General features: G+C 36.5%; 1 protein-coding gene across 1 annotated transcript in view; it reads left to right on the top strand.

Moving 5' to 3' along the window:
* Positions 1 to 14,978, top strand: part of LOC121382253 — a 29,282-nt gene extending 14,304 nt beyond the window's left edge. Inside the window, exons 6-7 of the mRNA XM_041511786.1 lie at positions 3,891 to 3,949; positions 11,707 to 14,978. Coding sequence (XP_041367720.1) covers positions 3,891 to 3,934 — 44 coding nt within the window. The 3' untranslated portion in view covers positions 3,935 to 3,949; positions 11,707 to 14,978. The remainder of the gene's footprint in view (positions 1 to 3,890; positions 3,950 to 11,706) is intronic.
* Positions 14,979 to 18,805: the final 3,827 nt, after the last annotated feature.

Below are 18,805 nucleotides of genomic sequence, written 5' to 3' on the forward strand. Positions count from 1 at the left end.
TAAGTAGTAAAATTGTATGTATTGTCCACTTTTACATAAATAGCCATGAAATACTATTAAGCATGTTTAACCATCTAACATCTTTCATTATTATTATTTGCATGCTACTTGTTAAACATGTTTGTGTTTTAATGGCGTAAATTATCGAATAGGAGATGAGGTGAGTGGCTTTGAAGATGCTAGATGTTTAAATTCACGTGTTATTATTGTTTTTAAACTCTTTGTATTTCTAAATTCATCTTTTCAGAAATCGAGTTCGAGATATCAGTACATTAGTGATAAAATAAAAGTGCGTGTGTTTGAACATATCATATTTTAATCAGCATTAAATCTATTATAGACAACTGTAAATAATCAAATTCTTTGAAGCCCTATTAAAATTTAGTTACCTTCATAAAACAATAATGCACGTGATATTGTTTTAAAAAAACAAAAACAAACAATACATTATATTACAAAGGTGACGTTGAAAATAAATAAGCAAACCAGACTGAAGCCACTCATTTCGCAAAATACAATAACTAAAATAGAATAACATTATGATCATACTAAACATGACTACTTTAACATACACTCAAATCCATTAGAAACGCATCGCCCCTTATCATGTTTTATGCTGTTTGTAAAATACATTTGAACCCAAATTGTGTTGAAACTATGATACTGCTGACAATGAAACACGAGACGCCGTTGAAAGTACTTACATTCATGAGACACTTTGCTAAAGAAAGCAGCACTGATTCTGCGAAATATGGTATCTTGCAAAACCTGTATGAATGGACGAATAGTAGTGGCAGATTTAAATTTGCTAATGCTACGATTATCCATTATTGAAAACGAAAGAGCTGTATGCTTCCTCGGTGCTGGCCTGTTCCTTAAGGCTAAATAAGCCCATATTGTTAGATACAGCATATACTACATTAACTTCTCTCCTACCGTGGCCATCACTGTCTTCTGATTTGCACCCGTAGAAGATGTTTGAAGCGAGATTAGGAGGAGGTTGCCTTTCAAATCCTGACTTACATTTTTTGTTTAATTTGTCAATTTCGGTTTGTGTGTGTGGTGGTGGGGAACACTTTACAAAAACAAAATCACAACAGTTACTCCAGGTCGTTATGAGAAGGGTCGTTGTTTCATCCAGACGACAATGTACTTTAAAATCTAAAGTTGGTTATGGTTTACTACACCACTAGAGCATATTGATTAATTAATCATTGGTTATTGGATATCAAACATGTGGCAATTATTGTACGCAGTCTTCAGAGGAAGTCAGCTATAGATTGCCTTTAGCAGTCAAGGATCTTGTGTCTGCATTTTCCTACAGAGTACAGACAGGACGGTACATACATTGTCTTTCAATGCTTGAGGCAAATGGAAGTCATACCCGTTACAGACATTGTTATTGGTATGTGTCGAATTTACGTTTAACCCGTGTTTATGATGCCGTTGGTTTTCACGTTCTGCAAATGATACCTTGTTGTAGTTTGTTTTTGATTTGTTCCATAATGGGTGACTACATCTGTGATAGAAGGTTCTGTCCTCGTGTCTGTTGCCTTGTTTATATACACACCATTACTCAAGTGATGCATTTCTAATGGAGGTTAGTATATGTTACGTCAAATGTAATTCTTACAATGGAAAATGGCATGCGTATAATATTAATTTTCTTCTCTTTTTTTTTCTTCTCTTTTTTTTTTCGGTGGGGGGGGGGGTAAAAAGTGTATATGAATGGCATGTTGTGCATAAATAATGCATAAATACTGGTGCATATTGCTCTTTTAACATTATATATTTCGCATTGTGTTGCATAGTGTCAGCATGTTTTTGCATATGACAATTTAGGTAATCAAATGGCATGTTGTGAGTATATCGGTTTTATGTGTGTATTTTAAGCAAATTTTCTTCTTACGGTGCGAGTTATAGTAACGATCTGTAGTTAAGAATCCATCTGTTCAAGAATTTGTTAATATTTAGGTATTTGTTAAATTTAGATGTATCTAAAATGTAATTATATTTATTTATTTATTTACTCATTAATCTATATTTTATTATATTTAAAGACAATATCATGTCTGGGGCCCGTACAACACTGGAAACGGATGGTGCATCTCTGAACCTCTGAGAGTATCTGGAAAATTAATAATGCCTGAGCATTCTGACGTTACATATCGATTCTCTATTATCGTTACTACAAGTCGGACCGTAAGGACGTGTCTTTAGCAACATCAGTCACTTGATTGAATATTCTATAGTCTGTTTTATTTATGGGTTTTTAAACAAAAATACTAGTTAAACGTCAACTGAAGGCACACAGAGAATTGTAAACGAGTTACCTTTTTTGCTTTATGCCTTTTGTCAGATAAATTGTATTTAACGTTTTAACGTGCAACTCTTTAAGCTTACTTTATGTGTGACAAATGAACACAGTTGAACACAGATTAAGTGTTAACTTTAATTTGTTTTATCAAAAAGCACAGGTATTTGATGTTTTTATAACTCTTGTATTAATAGCACATTTGACGGCGTGCGAACATGATCATAACGTTTGGCTTTATTCACGATTAAGAGTAGTTAAAAATAAACCTGTATTCACTTGAAGCAAATTTGAACAAAAAACCCTCACTGCTAGAAAAACCATTCTGACATTTTATTCATGTTATATTTCACTGTTTATAATATGTAAGAGTAAAATATATTTCCCTACATGCCAATGTTACAAACATTCTGTTCATTCGTATAGAGTATTCATGTGTGAATAATGTTGCACAGCGTTTTCAATTGTTTCTGGTAACAAACGTGTTAGTTTTGTAAAACTCTAATGTACGAGTTCAATTATGTATTCATATGTTTCATTATACATTATTTGAGATTTTGTTTAATTCCTAACAAACTATATGTGTGGTTGTTTGTGCATGATGTGTTTAATGTTATTCTTAATGTATTTGTGAATAATAACATTACTAACAACTAATATTGGTTTCATATTCCCAAAAGTCCACATAAAACAGGGCTTCATAAGCGTGCTAAATGGATATAGTCACGATGTTCTAACCAACAACATGATCAGTTATGTAAGCCTTTATCTTTATCGTATTATATTACTGGAGATATTAATCATACTAGGCGTACGTTTGCCGTTATATTTGACAAAACATATGACAACACGTCCTCCGACAATGATACGGAGTATTTCTTTAAGCACTTTTGTTAAGCTTCTTAATTCTGAAAACTGTCAACTAAGGACTGCACCAAGCCTAAAAATTAACTAATGGTTAGGAAATAATAATAATAAGAAGAAGAAGAGTAACATACTTTGGTTCTGTTTAGACCCAAAAAAAATACTTTTAAACTAAAAAGTATCCATTTTCAAATCTGGATGGTCACTTGAACCCTCCCCTTGCCCCTCGTTAGAGAGTCCCTTATGGATTAATGTTTCTCATCGCAATGTTTCTATAAGTTAATGTTTCTCACCATCTATGTGTGCAGTTTAAAAAACACATTGTCAACTAATACTTATTTTTTATAGTTAATTGGTTGTTGCTTAACGTTTTGGCGAGGACTATAAATTATATTACTGCTTCTCAAAGTCTGGTTTGTGTGATATTGCCCAAAATATGATATTAATAAGGCTTAAAACCATTGAGTCATATAATGTCCAGTTACGATTCTTGCACGCTTTTGGGGGGAATTTAACACAGACATATTCTGGACTACCTTTACGTAGTAAAACAAAATTAAATAAAGAAATATGTAAAATCAAATCGAGAATAACGTTTAAAGAAAAGCACTGTACAGCCTATACTATGTGGACTTTTGCGGGTTGTGTTTCCATCTGTTTCTGTTTGTTGGTTTACTCTACTAACCCTCACTAACCATGTTGCCTGTTTCAGACCTTGATGACGACATCGACCCAACGAGATCGCTGCTTTCATAGCATGCATGTTTTGCGGTATGTTTTGGCAGCCAGATGTTCACTAACTATATCCATACAATAGCCATAATGTAACCACCACACATATAACTGTGTTTATAAAGATCCATATCTTATAAATACATTTACATGTGTGTTGGTTGTGTTTAGCAGCAAAATGTTTACTAACCAAATGCACATATTAATATCCAGCCTGCATGTTTTGCGGTATGTTTTTGCAGCCAGATGTTCACTAACTAAACTCATACAATATTCATAACATTACTACCACACATATAAATGTATTTATAAAGATCTAAATCTTATAAATACATTTATATGTGTGGTGGTTATGTTTAGCAGCAAAACGTTTACTAACCAAATGCATATATTGATATCCAGGCTGCATGTTTTGCGGTATGTTTGGCATGGATCTTATAAATAGATTTATAATGTGGGGTGGTTATGTTTAGCACCAACATGTTTACTAACCATACGTACATATTAATATCCAGGCTGCATGTTTTGCGGTATGATTTGGCAGCCAAACATTTACTAACCAAATTCATACAAAATATGGACCTTATAAATAAATTTATATGTGGAGTGGTTATAACCAAATGCACATGTTTATATCCAGGCAGCATGTTTCACGATATCTTTTGGCAGCCAAGTGTTTACAAACCAAATCCATACGGTATGTGGTTGTTATAATTACATATATGTGTAATGTAATATGTTTAGCAGCAACATGTTTACTAACCAAATGCACACATTAATATCTGGACTGAATGTTTTGTTTGTTATAAATACACGTATGTGTAATGTAATATGTTTAGAAGAAACATCTTTACTAACCAAATGCACACATTAAGATCTCGACCGAATGTATCGCCGTATGGTTTTGTACAATGTTTACTAACCAAATACACACATTAAGATCTCGACCGAATGTATCGCCGTATGGTTTTGTACAATGTTTACTAACCAAATGCACACATTAAGATCTCGACCGAATGTATCGCCGTATGGTTTTGTACAATGTTTACTAACCAAATGCACACATTAAGATCTCGACCGAATGTATCGCCGTATGGTTTTGTACAATGTTTACTAGTCCAATACACAGGAATTAATCGAGTTATTATAACAAAAATATATATTTATCATCGTGTTTGACGGCATGCTATGTAAAATAAAATTTATATTTACTAACTATATATACACATTAATATCCGGGGTTGTTATAAAAGTTATATAAGTTTCATGTTTGACAGCCAAAACGGTACTAAGGAAATGCCCAGTGTACAGTGTTGTATACGACACATAATTAGCTGCACACGTTATCGGAAGTGTTTATGAACATATTAATGTACATGTTTTACGGTATGTTTTGGTAGCCAAATGTACTTATTGCAGCTAGGGTTGTTATAACTACATTCATCTACTATGTCGGCTAAATGTTACAAATCAAGTGCGCACATATGGTATTTGGAAGTATATTTTTGGAGCTAAAGGTTAACAGTAAACATTTACATAGCGCTTATCTAGATCCAACTACCGCAGATCTTTGAATAGAGGCCTGCCTTGAATAGACGTCTGCCTCGATTAGAGTCCGGGTCTCAGAGTGTCGTGAAGAAAACGGAAGCCTGCTTTTCGCCTGCCTTACATGACGGCCTCTTTCTTCTACTCTAGCTCTGTCAGGTTAATGACCGCTTTATACCGTCACTACCGTTACTTGACGTCAAAACTTTTGGCTTATAACGACTGGCCTCGGTGGTGTCGTGGTTAAGCCATCGGACATAAGGCTGGTAGGTACATGGTTCGCAGCCCGGTACCAGCTCCCACCCAGAGCGAGTTTTAACGACTCAGTGTGTAGGTGTAAGACTATTACACCCTCTTCTCTCTCACTAACCACTAACGATTAACCCACTGTTGGACAGACAACGCATATAGCTGAGGTGTGTGCCCAGGACAGCGTGCTTGAACCTTAATTGTATATAGTCACGAAAATATGCTCAAGTTATAACGACATGGCGAAAACGACACTACAGTAATCTTATTCTTCAATAAACAAGAATGTGAAATAGGCGATTGACGTTGTTGTTCAATACCACGCAATCTGTAAACACAAGAATGTGAAATAGGCGATTGACGTTGTTGTTCAATACCACGCAATCTGTAAACACAAGAATGTGAAATAGGCGATTGACGTTGTTGTTCAATACCACGCAATCTGTAAACACAAGAATGTGAAATAGGCGATTGACGTTGTTGTTCAATACCACGCAATCTGTAAACACAAGAATGTGAAATAGGCGATTGACGTTGTTGTTCAATACCAGGCAATCTGTAAACACAAGAATGTGAAATAGGCGATTGACGTTGTTGTTCAATACCAGGCAATCTGTAAACACAAGAATGTGAAATAGGCGATTGACGTTGTTGTTCAATACCAGGCAATCTGTAAACAAAAGAATGTGAAATAGGCGATTGACGTTGTTGTTCAATACCAGGCAATCTGTAAACACAAGAATGTGAAATAGGCGATTGACGTTGTTGTTCAATACCAGGCAATCTGTAAACACAAGAATGTGAAATAGGCGATTGACGTTGTTGTTCAATACCAGACAATCTGTAAACACAAGAATGTGAAATAGGCGATTGACGTTGTTGTTCAATACCACGCAATCTGTAAACACAAGAATGTGAAATAGGCGATTGACGTTGTTGTTCTTTTTAAAAAAGGTACAGGTATGAAGAAATGAGAGCATCGCGAACATAATAGAAGACTAGGCTTCTGTTCAATGATTTACGGTAGTCATAATTATATTAATTTTGCGATGCTTTGGTAACCAAACTTAATGTCTGCTAATCTGAGTAGCAAAACTATTAACTTCTCATCATCGTATCTGTATAAGACATTAGGAAGACCGTGACTTCCCGGGACGAAAAATAACCTTACCACTGCGTGCGTGTATAGGAGGACTGCCACTAGCAAGTCATGATAACTTTAAACAGTTGTGTTGACATTCACTCATGAAGCACTATTAAAACAGGTGATAGCAGGTGTTCGCTAAAAGCCATCATGTCCTACCCCACTGATGGCATCAGCCTTGATGGCAGCCAGTAGTTGTAAAGTCCGATATTTTCATCTAAACGATTAGAATTGTATAAAGAATTTCACCTCAGATATAACACAAACGTGTGCACATATAGGGTATAGCACCAGGCATAAGTTTAGTTAGTCCTGTGGTATATGAAGACATTGCTTCTAAAGGTCTACCATAAACCTTCTCAAATGTTTTCAGGGATCCTTGAATGTTAAAACCCTGATGAAACAGCGTCTGTGCTAGAATGATATAGCGTTGTTTATGTCTCAGAAGTTGTTATATATATATATAGACATCAAAAGCTGCAGCAGAAGGGATATTTCTCAACATATAGGATTAATTGACTATTGCAAAGTTTCAGTTCCCCCCCCCCCCCCCCCCCCTTTAGTCGTGCAGCTTAGAATTTATGTGGTCGCCCTACATGTTTACAAGTCAATACAAGTCAATGGTTAATAATCTGCACCCACCCCGCCTTAAAAACGGTAAACGTAAATATATGTTTACCACAAACAAGATCATTCTTTTGTATGATTCCAATACAGACACTATAGGTGCAAAAAGGTATCTTGTAACCTGCAATTGCGTTCAATAATAATCAACATGGCTTTTAGCGTTCATTGTCATGCTGATGTTTCATTTCCAACGAGCAGTCTCGATTTCGTGCAAGTGATTTGGATGTGATAATTGTCCGAGGGTGGCTCAGTGGGTATTAAATAAACAAGTACGATTTCGCGTTTATAGTGATGAGTTTTCTGGAATAATAATTGAAATTTAGAACTTATTCTATGACCTTGTGTACTTGAGACAGTACAGTAATCATAGGCGTAGGATGATGCTTGCAGCTGGAAGGGCTGGTAACGTATTCAGTTGTCTTCCAGCGGGAATGAGTATTATTATCAGAGATGGGGGCTAGTACACCTGTCTCTCGTTTCCGACCCTATGACATTGTGACATTTGATTGTACTTTTAAGTTTGTGTCGATAATCTAGGTTAGAGATTTGTTAAAATTGTGATTCCTTTTTCAAAGCAAAACGACAAAAGTTTCACTCTATGTTTAGTATCTGTAGTCCAGTGTAAGATCTCTCTCTCTCTCTCTCTCTCTCTCTCTCTCTCTCTCTCTCTCTCTCTCTCTTTGAAAAACGTCTTTTATTCATGATACACACGTAGACATTGAAGCAATTGTGGTATTCGCTAGATACTACCGGTATTTCAAACATTTGTGTTAATATTAAATCATCATAAACTTAAGTATACGGCACATACTTCTATACCTACTTATTTGTTGTCTTGGATAGAGGATAACGACGCAGAAGGCTTACGTAAGCACGCATACACGTACACACACAAAAATCTTACCGAGTTGTAGACGCTTCTGTTAAAGGCACTTGGTTCATGTACAGTATTACATGGTATCTTTGTCTCAAACGTACTTTCTAATGTGAGATGGTAAATTCCCACTTTTTGTTGTGTGAAATTTACTTTTGAGTGTACAAGCCATACTTTTCAACTAAAACCATTTTTGATCGCCAAGATATATATTTATAATTGCAATTGCAATGTGATAGATGTCTATTCCTGTTTCAGTTTATGGTATTGACAATTGTTTCAAAAAACAATTGTTTTTGTTTATTTAAAGAAAAAAATTAAATTGGGGAGGGGGGGGGTGGTGGCATTGACATGTGTGTATTAAATAGTATACATATTGTTAAAATAAGTAGACATACAGTTGAAGAGATGATTTATGAAGAATAAAAACTTATGTTGATTAATTTTTGTGGGGAATGAATATTCATGAACAGTTGAATTCTTCTAACTTGTCACACGTCCACACGATTCACTGAGATGTGTTTCCAAAAGGTTTTTACAATTGTGGGGCGCGTTAAACTGTCTCATCAAGACATTATCCTGAGTTTCTACAGAGACTGAGATAACCAAGAAGAAACCGGGTCTACAAAATGAATATTCTAGGCAATAAACTGTAAGTTTCAGTCAGAAGTACCGTGCAGTGTTTTAGACGGCCACGTACCTTTAAACGAAGTTTACCATTGTAAAAAATGTCCGATTAGTAGAGCCTTTTCAACGATCAAAATTGCAGATTAAATACGTTTCTTGTTTAACAGGATCAGTAGTTTCCAGTCCGGAACATTCTGTTTGTTGCAAATAATTTTAAAATGTGTGAAGATTTTAGAGCACTGGATATAGGAATAAGGACTAAATTACACGTGTCTGTCATTGTTTGCAATAAACAAAGACATCTGCACGGTTACAAAAGAAATGTTTTATTTAACAACGAACTCCACATTTTATTTACGGTTATGTGGCGTCAGACATATGGTTAAGGACCACACAGATATTGAGAGAGGAAACCCGCTGTCGCCACTTCATGGGCTACTCATTTCGATTAGCAGCAAGGGATCTTTTCTATGCACCATCCCACAGACAGGGTAGTACATACCACGGCCTTTGATGTACCAGTCGTGATGCACTGGATGGAACGAGAAATAACCCAATGGGCCCACCGACGGGAATCGATCCCACACCGATCGCGCATCGAGCGAGCGCTGTACCACTTGACTACGTCCCGCCCCCGTACAAAAAGAAAACATTTATATGAAACTAGATTTTGCCTTCTAATAATTTCGTACATACGAAAAACATTATCAGTATTATTAGTTCCCTACCAGTCCAACCGGAGGGGACTGTAGGTTTTCATCTCCGTCCTGTCTGTCTGTCTGTCTGTCTGTCTGTCCGTCTGGATATAGTTTTCGAATGTTTTTTTTACAATGCCTTGAAATATTCAGCTGAAATTTTGTGTATAGCTTTTTCATGTAGTGTTACAAATCAAGTGTCAATTTTATGGGAATATATCAATTGTTTTACTCAGTTTTGGCTCTTGAACTTAGGAGATTCAAAATTTGCTTTCCGATGTTGTTAGGTTTTTTTCTGCAATGCCTGAAGATATTGAGATGAAATTTTGTATATAGCTTTATCGTGTGCTGTTACAAATCAAGTTTAACTTTCAGAGCTTAGCTTAGTAACTTGTTTAACGTGTCCATATACCACTAGGGTTTCGAACACGCCTATCCCGAGTCCGGCCTGCGATAGGATCGGGGGTCTGACTCGGGACAGGGATGGTTTTCAGAGCGATTTACCCATTGTTCACAGAATTATGGCCCTTGAATTTAGGAGATAAGAAAATTTGTTAGGCCCGATAGGGGATATGTATTGCTTTACCAATACTCTCAAAATGTTATGTACATGTATTAGTAAATAAAGTCCAGTTTGGGCTACTATAAAGGTTAGGACGACCAGAAACACATTCACTAGACGTAGATTAATATTATAAACAAAAATATATAATTTTAGTTAGAATTTTAATTTTTAAAGGGGACTCAGTTGTTAGAAACATTTGATAAAACTCATGATAGTCTCTTTAAAATTTAAGGATTTGAGGATAATATATTTTTAATATAAATAAAAGTCAAAATTACCTTTTTAATATCAAATTTGTATCACCTCAGTCATCTTCATTTAGAGAGTTATATATGAACCTTCAAGTCGCTGCACCTGTAAAATGGTTTTCAACAGAATAATATACACCAAATGTCAATATTCTTTTTTATAAAAATAGTGTACTTTCTATATTGGATATAGATATTTGAATTCACGGTCATTCGTATATCACTAAGTGCAAATGCATACGCTCTAATTTGGTTGTAGAATATTTAATATTGTTTATATTGTTTTTAATAAATAAATCCTACCCAGTCAGTATGTTTGTTAACTAAAAAAAAACCCACCTCTTCAACTGTTCAAATGACGGATACAAAGGACTTTCCAGCAACAAAGTTTAGCAATAAATACGCTATAACGATGTTCAGGTAAGTCTTGATGTAGCTTTTTATCCAACATAGTAAAGAATAATACTCATTAACGTGTGCGTTTTGTTTTCACTTCTTCTTTTTGGGGGGCTGGAGGTGGGTTTAAATGTTTGGGTGTAGGGGTTGTTTTTACAGTCTTATTTTTGCCATATAACCGTTATATACACTATTTAAGTATTATATCTAGCTACATTTATAACGATTACTACGTGCAGAAAGCTATTTAATTTTAATCTTCGATATTATAAAGTTAAAATAATAGTGACGACCATGCTATTCGGAGTAAACTGTTTTTAAACACGTCTGTTTCTAGCACAAGTTTTCATCTTTGATCAGCGCATGCGCACGCGTCTAAGACGGTTGAAAACGATTGTCTATTTTGCTTCAGTTAGATAGTTATTTAAAGAAACTGTCTAAACTTTTTTGCCTTGTTGAAGTATGTCCGACTAATAGAGCATTTTTAGCTACTAAACTTACATTTTAAGAACATTTTCTTGTTTCCAATATCTGCGTCTTTATATCCAAGGTGTTTCTGGTCGTTCTGTTTCGACTAGCTTAGACATTATGTTACATCTCAACATTATGTTTTTCTTACATAAGAAATTACTGGGAAGTAAGATCCTAATTTTGGGCTATTAAAAACCAATTTTTTTATGGCAAGAGCATTATTTGCGCTTATCCACTTCTTCTCTTTTTTTCTCTCTTTGTTTTTCCTTTTTCCCCCTTTTGTTTTCGTTAATATTTTTTTTAGGTTTTTGGTTTTCTTTTACGTCTTATAGATATGCTCATTGTACACTTTCAGGCATTACGGCCCGCCTTACGTCATCAAAGCTATTACGTGCACGGAGTCTTAACACCCCTCGCAACATCTGGCCAATCACAGAAACCGAAGAGTTGGAGTCGGAGGAGGCCGATGATACACGATTTCCGTTGGACAACGACACGAAGTTGAAACCTTCCGACACAGACGGCAAAGATGGCGACAAACTCATGTGGGCCATGCCCAAAATTCACAAACGTCACATGTCACAAAAGGTTGTGTTTACTTGTGATATTGTCGAGGACATATGAAGAACTCTTGTCGTGATAAAGGTTCAATAACACTATGTGAAGTGCAGCAACGATCTGAAGCATCTAATTCCACTGGTTAAAAACTTACGGTTAGCAAAGTGTTTTAGGTGCATTACCACGACGCAATGTTTAATAGCGATATATAATTTATGAGTTGAAAGGCCGAATTCTGAGATTAGTTCGGTGCTAACTTTTAGAAGCAATACCATTCTGCGAATAGTCGAGAGCTAAAGGTACATTATCACGGTCCAAATTGTATGTATTCGATTTGACAGAGGATGGCAAACGGGAAATGCTCAGCTCGTTTCTACTGCCTTATGGTTAGAGCAATAAAAAGTGACGTCTCACCAGGGTCAAAGTTAAAGTTCAAAGTGCCCCATACTTTAAATAGAGCACCGAATCCTGCCATGCCCACCATTTGTTAGATACGTCACAAGACTTTCAGTAGTAAAGTGTTACATGGCATGTAAATTCATGGAATTTGATTGCAACTATTGTTGTCCTGTTCAATTATTTAAACCTGTAATATTAGCAAATAAACTATGGCTTTATTTCATTTATTCATTTCAATTATTTTCGTGCTTATATCCAATTAAGGTTCAAGCACGCTGTCCTCGGCATACACCTCCGCTATTTGGGCTGTATGTCCAGGACAGTAGGTTAGTTGTAAGTGAGAAGAGGGTGTAGTGTTTTACCAACCTTATGTCCGATGGCTTAACCACGACACCACCGAGACCGGTCTATGGCTTTAAACAATTGAACAGGACACTAGTATCAGTGTTTCGGGTTCTTCTGTGTTGAGCAACATCAAACTAAGCATGGCTATTCTTTGGGAAAACTAGGGCTGTCAAGGACTGTTTCTGTTAAACTGGTATCCAAAAACCGAGAGATGTGTGCTGTCATTTTCTTTGATTAATATTACAGAAGTTCTGTCGTATTTGTGTTAATGGTCCGTGCGTTGATATAACGGTGATACGAGGCAACTTTAAAGTCGGTATGTTACCAATGCTGTTCCTGAGAACCTATATTCGCTAAATGGTCAACAGGTGCGTTTTGTGTCATAATAAGAAGTCGTTGACATGTGTAACTCATCTAGTTGTGTGTGGAAACAGAAAAGCCGCGCTCTCTAAAGTTAATACTCACCCTGGAGTTGTTGTCATGACAACATTATGTGGTTGGTGGTACCACCCTACGAACATTTCTGAATCTGACTACAAATTTTTGAAGTTATCTTAGCGCTATCAAATCGTAAAATCATCGTAGACTTCGACGTCACTACAACACACCCCATTGTCTGCTACCGTTTTAGGATATCATAGCGCTAAGATAGCTTCAAAAATCTGGTCCCTGGGTCATGTTTTACGAAGCGATCTTAGCGCTAAGATAACCATAAATCCATATGGTAGCCATGCGCTTAAGTTAATCTTAGTGCTAAGATCGCTTCGTAAAATGGGGCCCTGGGCCCGGTAATACAGAGCACTCATAACACTTACGTCAGACGTACGCCACACATTGTGTATGGTGTACGTCTGACGTAAGTGTTACGAGTGCTTTATGTTACCGGGCCCTGGCCTCTAGAATCGATGTGTGAAAGTTGGAAGACAAAGATAAACTTTTGTTCACCAAATCGGTATTCTTGCGGAGAGACTAACTGTATTCACCGATTGCTGTTCTGTGTCTATGCATATTAATCATACATTTCTACTATTTTTGTTGAGAATAAGATAGTAATAAGATAATACTTATGCTAATACAAGTTTAAATATTTTGCCTTATATTGTTTGAAAAATAGGTTGTAACAGATTCTCTTCTGTTGAAATAATTTGTTTTGTTAAAATTAAAGCTGCAATATCGAGTATATATTTGTATTGCTTAACTATTTAGAAAAGATCTACTACGTGCATTAATTGTCTTCCTTTAAATATGCTATTATTCGGCATCCCAGAAGGCGTGGAGCTTCTTTTGTTTTGGAGTGTAGATTAGAGCAGTGCAGTGTGCTATATTCAAATGTAGTGAAAACATACGAATAGTTATGTTTGTATCTGGGATTTTAGGATAAGAATATCGAGATTGCAAATTTAATAGCAGAAGAATCAACAACCCTGTGTTTTCAAAACATGTTGTGCTACGGCGACAAAACAGGATTTTAGGGATCTGCATGATTTTGTTAACCGTTGATTTGTAGAATATGTTGCTTTGTTTTAAGACCAAAATTTTTAATTGATTGGTCATGAGGTAAAATAAAATTAGGAGTTAAAATAGTTTATATACACCCGACATACATGTCATCAATGGCTTTCGGCACCGATTTAAAATTTGGTTTTGATTTCATTGTTTCAATTATTATTATTATGCTCTGGCTAAACGATCTACGATTCATTATATATGTTTTAGAATTCCAAATTTACCTAGCCGAATGACAGACTTGGTAGAACCAGACTCGGACAGCCAATCGATCACGCTCGATGTTACGACATTTGGGCGTAATCAAAACTAGTATTAAGATGCCGATCTAGCAATATTTTGCGAAAACAAACCCAGAATCCGAAACCATACAAAGTTGTTACTACGACGCACACATGTACAATGTCTGCCATTACCAGCTTTATTTGGGTTGTGTACTTTCTTGATTCATGTTGTGTACAAACACAGGGCCGTAGGAACCTGGGGAGGGGCATGCAGATCTCAACTTTTAATGGGAGCTAGCACTTCCGATCCCCCATCACTCCCCTATGACTATATTAAGGAGTAATTTTTAGCTCCTCTTAGCATGTGAATGTATATGGTTTCAATATGGTATTATCTTAAATGGCTCCCCATAATCTAAGTTAGGGGAGCAATTAATCACTCACCTTAATTTTGTTTCACAGCTACATCTGGGCATACTCCCCACACTTGAGGCGTACAATATTTACGTTTTTGTCTTATTTTTTTTATATAATTCAAAACAAAATGTGCTTATACCAAAAATCCCCCCCCACCTCATCCCACCTGGCTCCAGCCCCCCCCCCCCCCCCCCCCCCCCCCCCCCCCCCCCACCCCCCCCCCCCCCCCCCCCCCCCCCCCCCGTTCACATATCGTTTCTACGGTCCTGGGCCCCGTTCCACAAAGCGATCTTAGCCCGAAGATCACCTTAAGTGCGTAGCTACCTTATGCACTAAGGTGATCTTAGTGCTAAGATCGCTTCGTGGAACAGGGCCCTGGGCCCAAGTTCACTAAACATCGTAAGTCTAGTTTTGCACGTAAACGTAAATCTACGACTAAACCACAATTCTTATTGCAGTTATAGTACAGTAAATATAGTTTTAAGTACACATATTTCATGTTCTTTTGTCATTAAGATGCACTATCTTCAGTAATGATGTAATTTTCAGTGTGAAATAGATGCCAAGCACGTGTAAAGGTATGCCCGGTATAACTGCTAGTCGCAGACGTAAACTTAAAATGTTTAGTGAAATTGGTCCCTGGGCCCTGTTTTACGAAGCGATCTTAACGAAACATCACCTTGTACTTGTGTGCTTAAGATGATCTTAGCGCTGAGATTGGTTCGTAAAATGCGGTCTCGAAACAGAAAAGTAGTTCTTAAATAATGTTATTTTAGAATATGTCAGATTTGTTATTTCTTGTGCGAAAGGAAACATTGAAACGTTTAAGTTGTACAGCATTGTTGTCTGTGATAATTTGAAAACTGTTATAGTAATTAAGTCACGATTAATTACATTTTGTGCCTTTGCTTCTATTATTTAGTTAAAATTGCGTCAAATATAATAGAAAATAAATGTCCTTGAGGTTTTGAACAGATCTGAATTTATTGATATCATCCTTTACAGTGAGGACGTTTTTATTCGTTTGTTTTCTTTTTTACAATTTGGATTCTGTCTACTACTATTTTCAGGTCTGTTTCAGGTGTTTGATTAATGGAATCATCTAATCATTTGGAAGAAAATAGATCTAGCTGCATAAACATGTATTACCTAATACATTATACAATTATGCAAAATGCCAGGTAGGAAGCGGCCTGACCAATATTTCGCTTGAATTTTTTTAACAACAACAAAACACATACTGCGTTGTGCTGTTCATCCTGCTGGACATGTAATATCGCCAAACACTCAGCGAAACTTAAAACTGTCAAAATACGTCAACTTCCAAAACAATTTTACTTTTCTTCTTAAGTCAAACCAAACCAAACTTATTTACAAAAACATTTTTATAGGAGGATGGAACGGACTATAGACATGTATATAGGAGGATGGAACGGACTATAGACATGTATATCAAACATTATGTGCTTCGATAAAATGTTAAATATGTTAATATTTGTCATATTATGTTCTTGATGATTACGTAATATATTTGACAACGCATTGTACTATAAATTATATATATATATATATATATACTGAGTTTCATAATAAAGTGTATAAACATTTTCGTATCATTTTTCCCGAGTTCAGTTGTTTTTTATTTGTTTATTGATATTTATTTATAAACTGTTTGTTTAGAACTGGTCAGAAGTATTGCATCCTAATTCAAAAGGGGTTGCGGCGACACGTAGCCGAGTTGTAAAGCTCTCGTTTGATGCGCAGTCGATCTGGGATCGATCCCCGTCGGTGGGCCTATTTGGCTATGTTTCGTTCCAGCTAGTGCACCACGACTGGTGTATCAAAGACCGTGGTATGTGCTATCATGCCTGTAAGATGGTGCAATCTATTGTTAATAATGCAAAAATATACCGGGTTTCCTCTCCAAGACTGTATGTCAAATTACCAAATGTTTGACATCCAATAGCCGATAATTAATTAATAAATGTACTCTAGAGGTGTCGTTAAACAAAACACCCTTTTTTAATTCGCTACTGTGTGTCGGATTCATTTCAGGTTTGGGGTTACGACTATCAATGCACTTTTAGAGTATACCACCAAATCAAATCCCATAGACGATAATAGTAACATATTTGGCTAAAACTTATAGCTGCAGCGTATCAATCGACATATACATCACTGATATAAATACTATCACCCCTCACACTTAAAATGAATCAGAAAACATTCGGGATGAAACTGCTCATTTCTGAGATAATGGGTAGCGTTTATGACTACCCTAGTTCCGCACAAAATTTTAGTACGTTTTTTTACAGGTACTCCATACATGTTTCAAGGTTACTTCACACAGTAGTACTAGATGAAATAAAATTGCACATATTGTTTGCTAAGATGAAACTCTTTTTATATATATCACCAAACACACATTTATCACCAATCACAGGACTTTTGGTGTTAACTGCTCTATTAAACGAACTTTGACCCCGCCGGAAGTTATTTGGTTTATTGATTGTTTATTTTATTTAACGAAACCACTGGTGCACATGGATTAATTAATCATCGGTTACTGAAGGTCAAACATTTGGTAATTCTGACTCGTAGTCATCAGAGGAAACCCGCTACTTTTTTCTAATGCAGAAAGGGATTTTTATATGCACTTTCCCACAGACAGGAAAGCACATACCACAGCCTTTGTCCAGTTGTGGTGCACTGGTTGGAACGAGAAAAACTAAATTAGCTGAGTGGATCCACCAAGGCGGTTCGATCCTGCGACGCAAGCACTTTAAGCGAGCACTCATCAACCGACTAAGCTAAATGCCGACCCCCCCCCCCCCCCCCTTATTTGGTTTAGTACTACCCATAAACAAACTCGTCTTCGCCAGGACAGGCGAGTGAACAGTCACAATGGGCTACTCTTTGCTATTAGAAGCTGACACAGACAGGACAGCACACACCATGACCTTTTTTACACCAGTTGTGAAGCACTGGCTGGAACGAGAAAAAGCCCAATGGGCACACCGACGGGGATCGATACTAGACCGACCGCTCATCAGGCGATCGCTTTATCACTGGGATACGTCTTGTCCTACTGTCTATTATATTAAATAGTTTGAGAAAGTATGTACATAAATTAGTAGATATCGTTCCGTAGTACATGTCGATATGTATGCATACTTGTTTTTGGCTTACGGGATTTAGCTCAGTCGGTAAAGCCGAGGATTAATAAATCAGTGTGCTGTGGTGGAGTCGCTAAACAACACAATATTTAGCTTGTTTATATGTACATGAGAAGAGCCAGCATTTATGTCTACAATGTAAATACTATTATCGTGGATGTTCAGGAGAATTAGCATAATGACAGATTGTGTGCTAATGTAACAATCATACGGTGAAATACAAAATGGTGGATATAATTGCCACGTTACCGAGACATCTACCAAGTCACCCAAAGGTCGTGCTGAAGATAGCATATAATGATCAGGAATTTTCATTTCAGAACAGAACAGAACTTTATTTCTCTCACGGGGCGGGATTTAGCTCAGTCGGTTGAGTGCTCGCTTGAGGTGCGTGCGTCGCAGGATCAAACCACCTCGTTGAATCCAATCAACTGATTGGGGTTTTTCTCGTTCCAACCAGTGCACCACAACTGGACAAAAGCTGTGGTATTTGCTTTCCTGTCAGTGGAAAAGTGCATATAAAAAGATCCCTTGCTGCATTAGGAAAAATGTTGCGGGTTTCCTCGGATGACTACGAGTCAGAATTACCAAATGTTTGATATCCAATAGCCGATGATTATTTAATCAATGTGCTCTAGTGGTGTCGTTAAACAAAATAAATTATAACTGTATTTCTCTCACATTACCGAGACACTTAGGTGGTTTACGAACATGCATCAACAGCCGTAGTGTACTGCGGACATAAAATACGGTATATAATAAATCTATGATATATTATAATATGCAAGGCCTTTTTAACAGTTTCCGATATTTCTGATCGCTTCTCCTG

Source organism: Gigantopelta aegis, chromosome 9 (assembly GCF_016097555.1).
Source record: "Gigantopelta aegis isolate Gae_Host chromosome 9, Gae_host_genome, whole genome shotgun sequence".
NCBI lineage: Eukaryota > Metazoa > Mollusca > Gastropoda > Neomphalida > Peltospiridae > Gigantopelta > Gigantopelta aegis.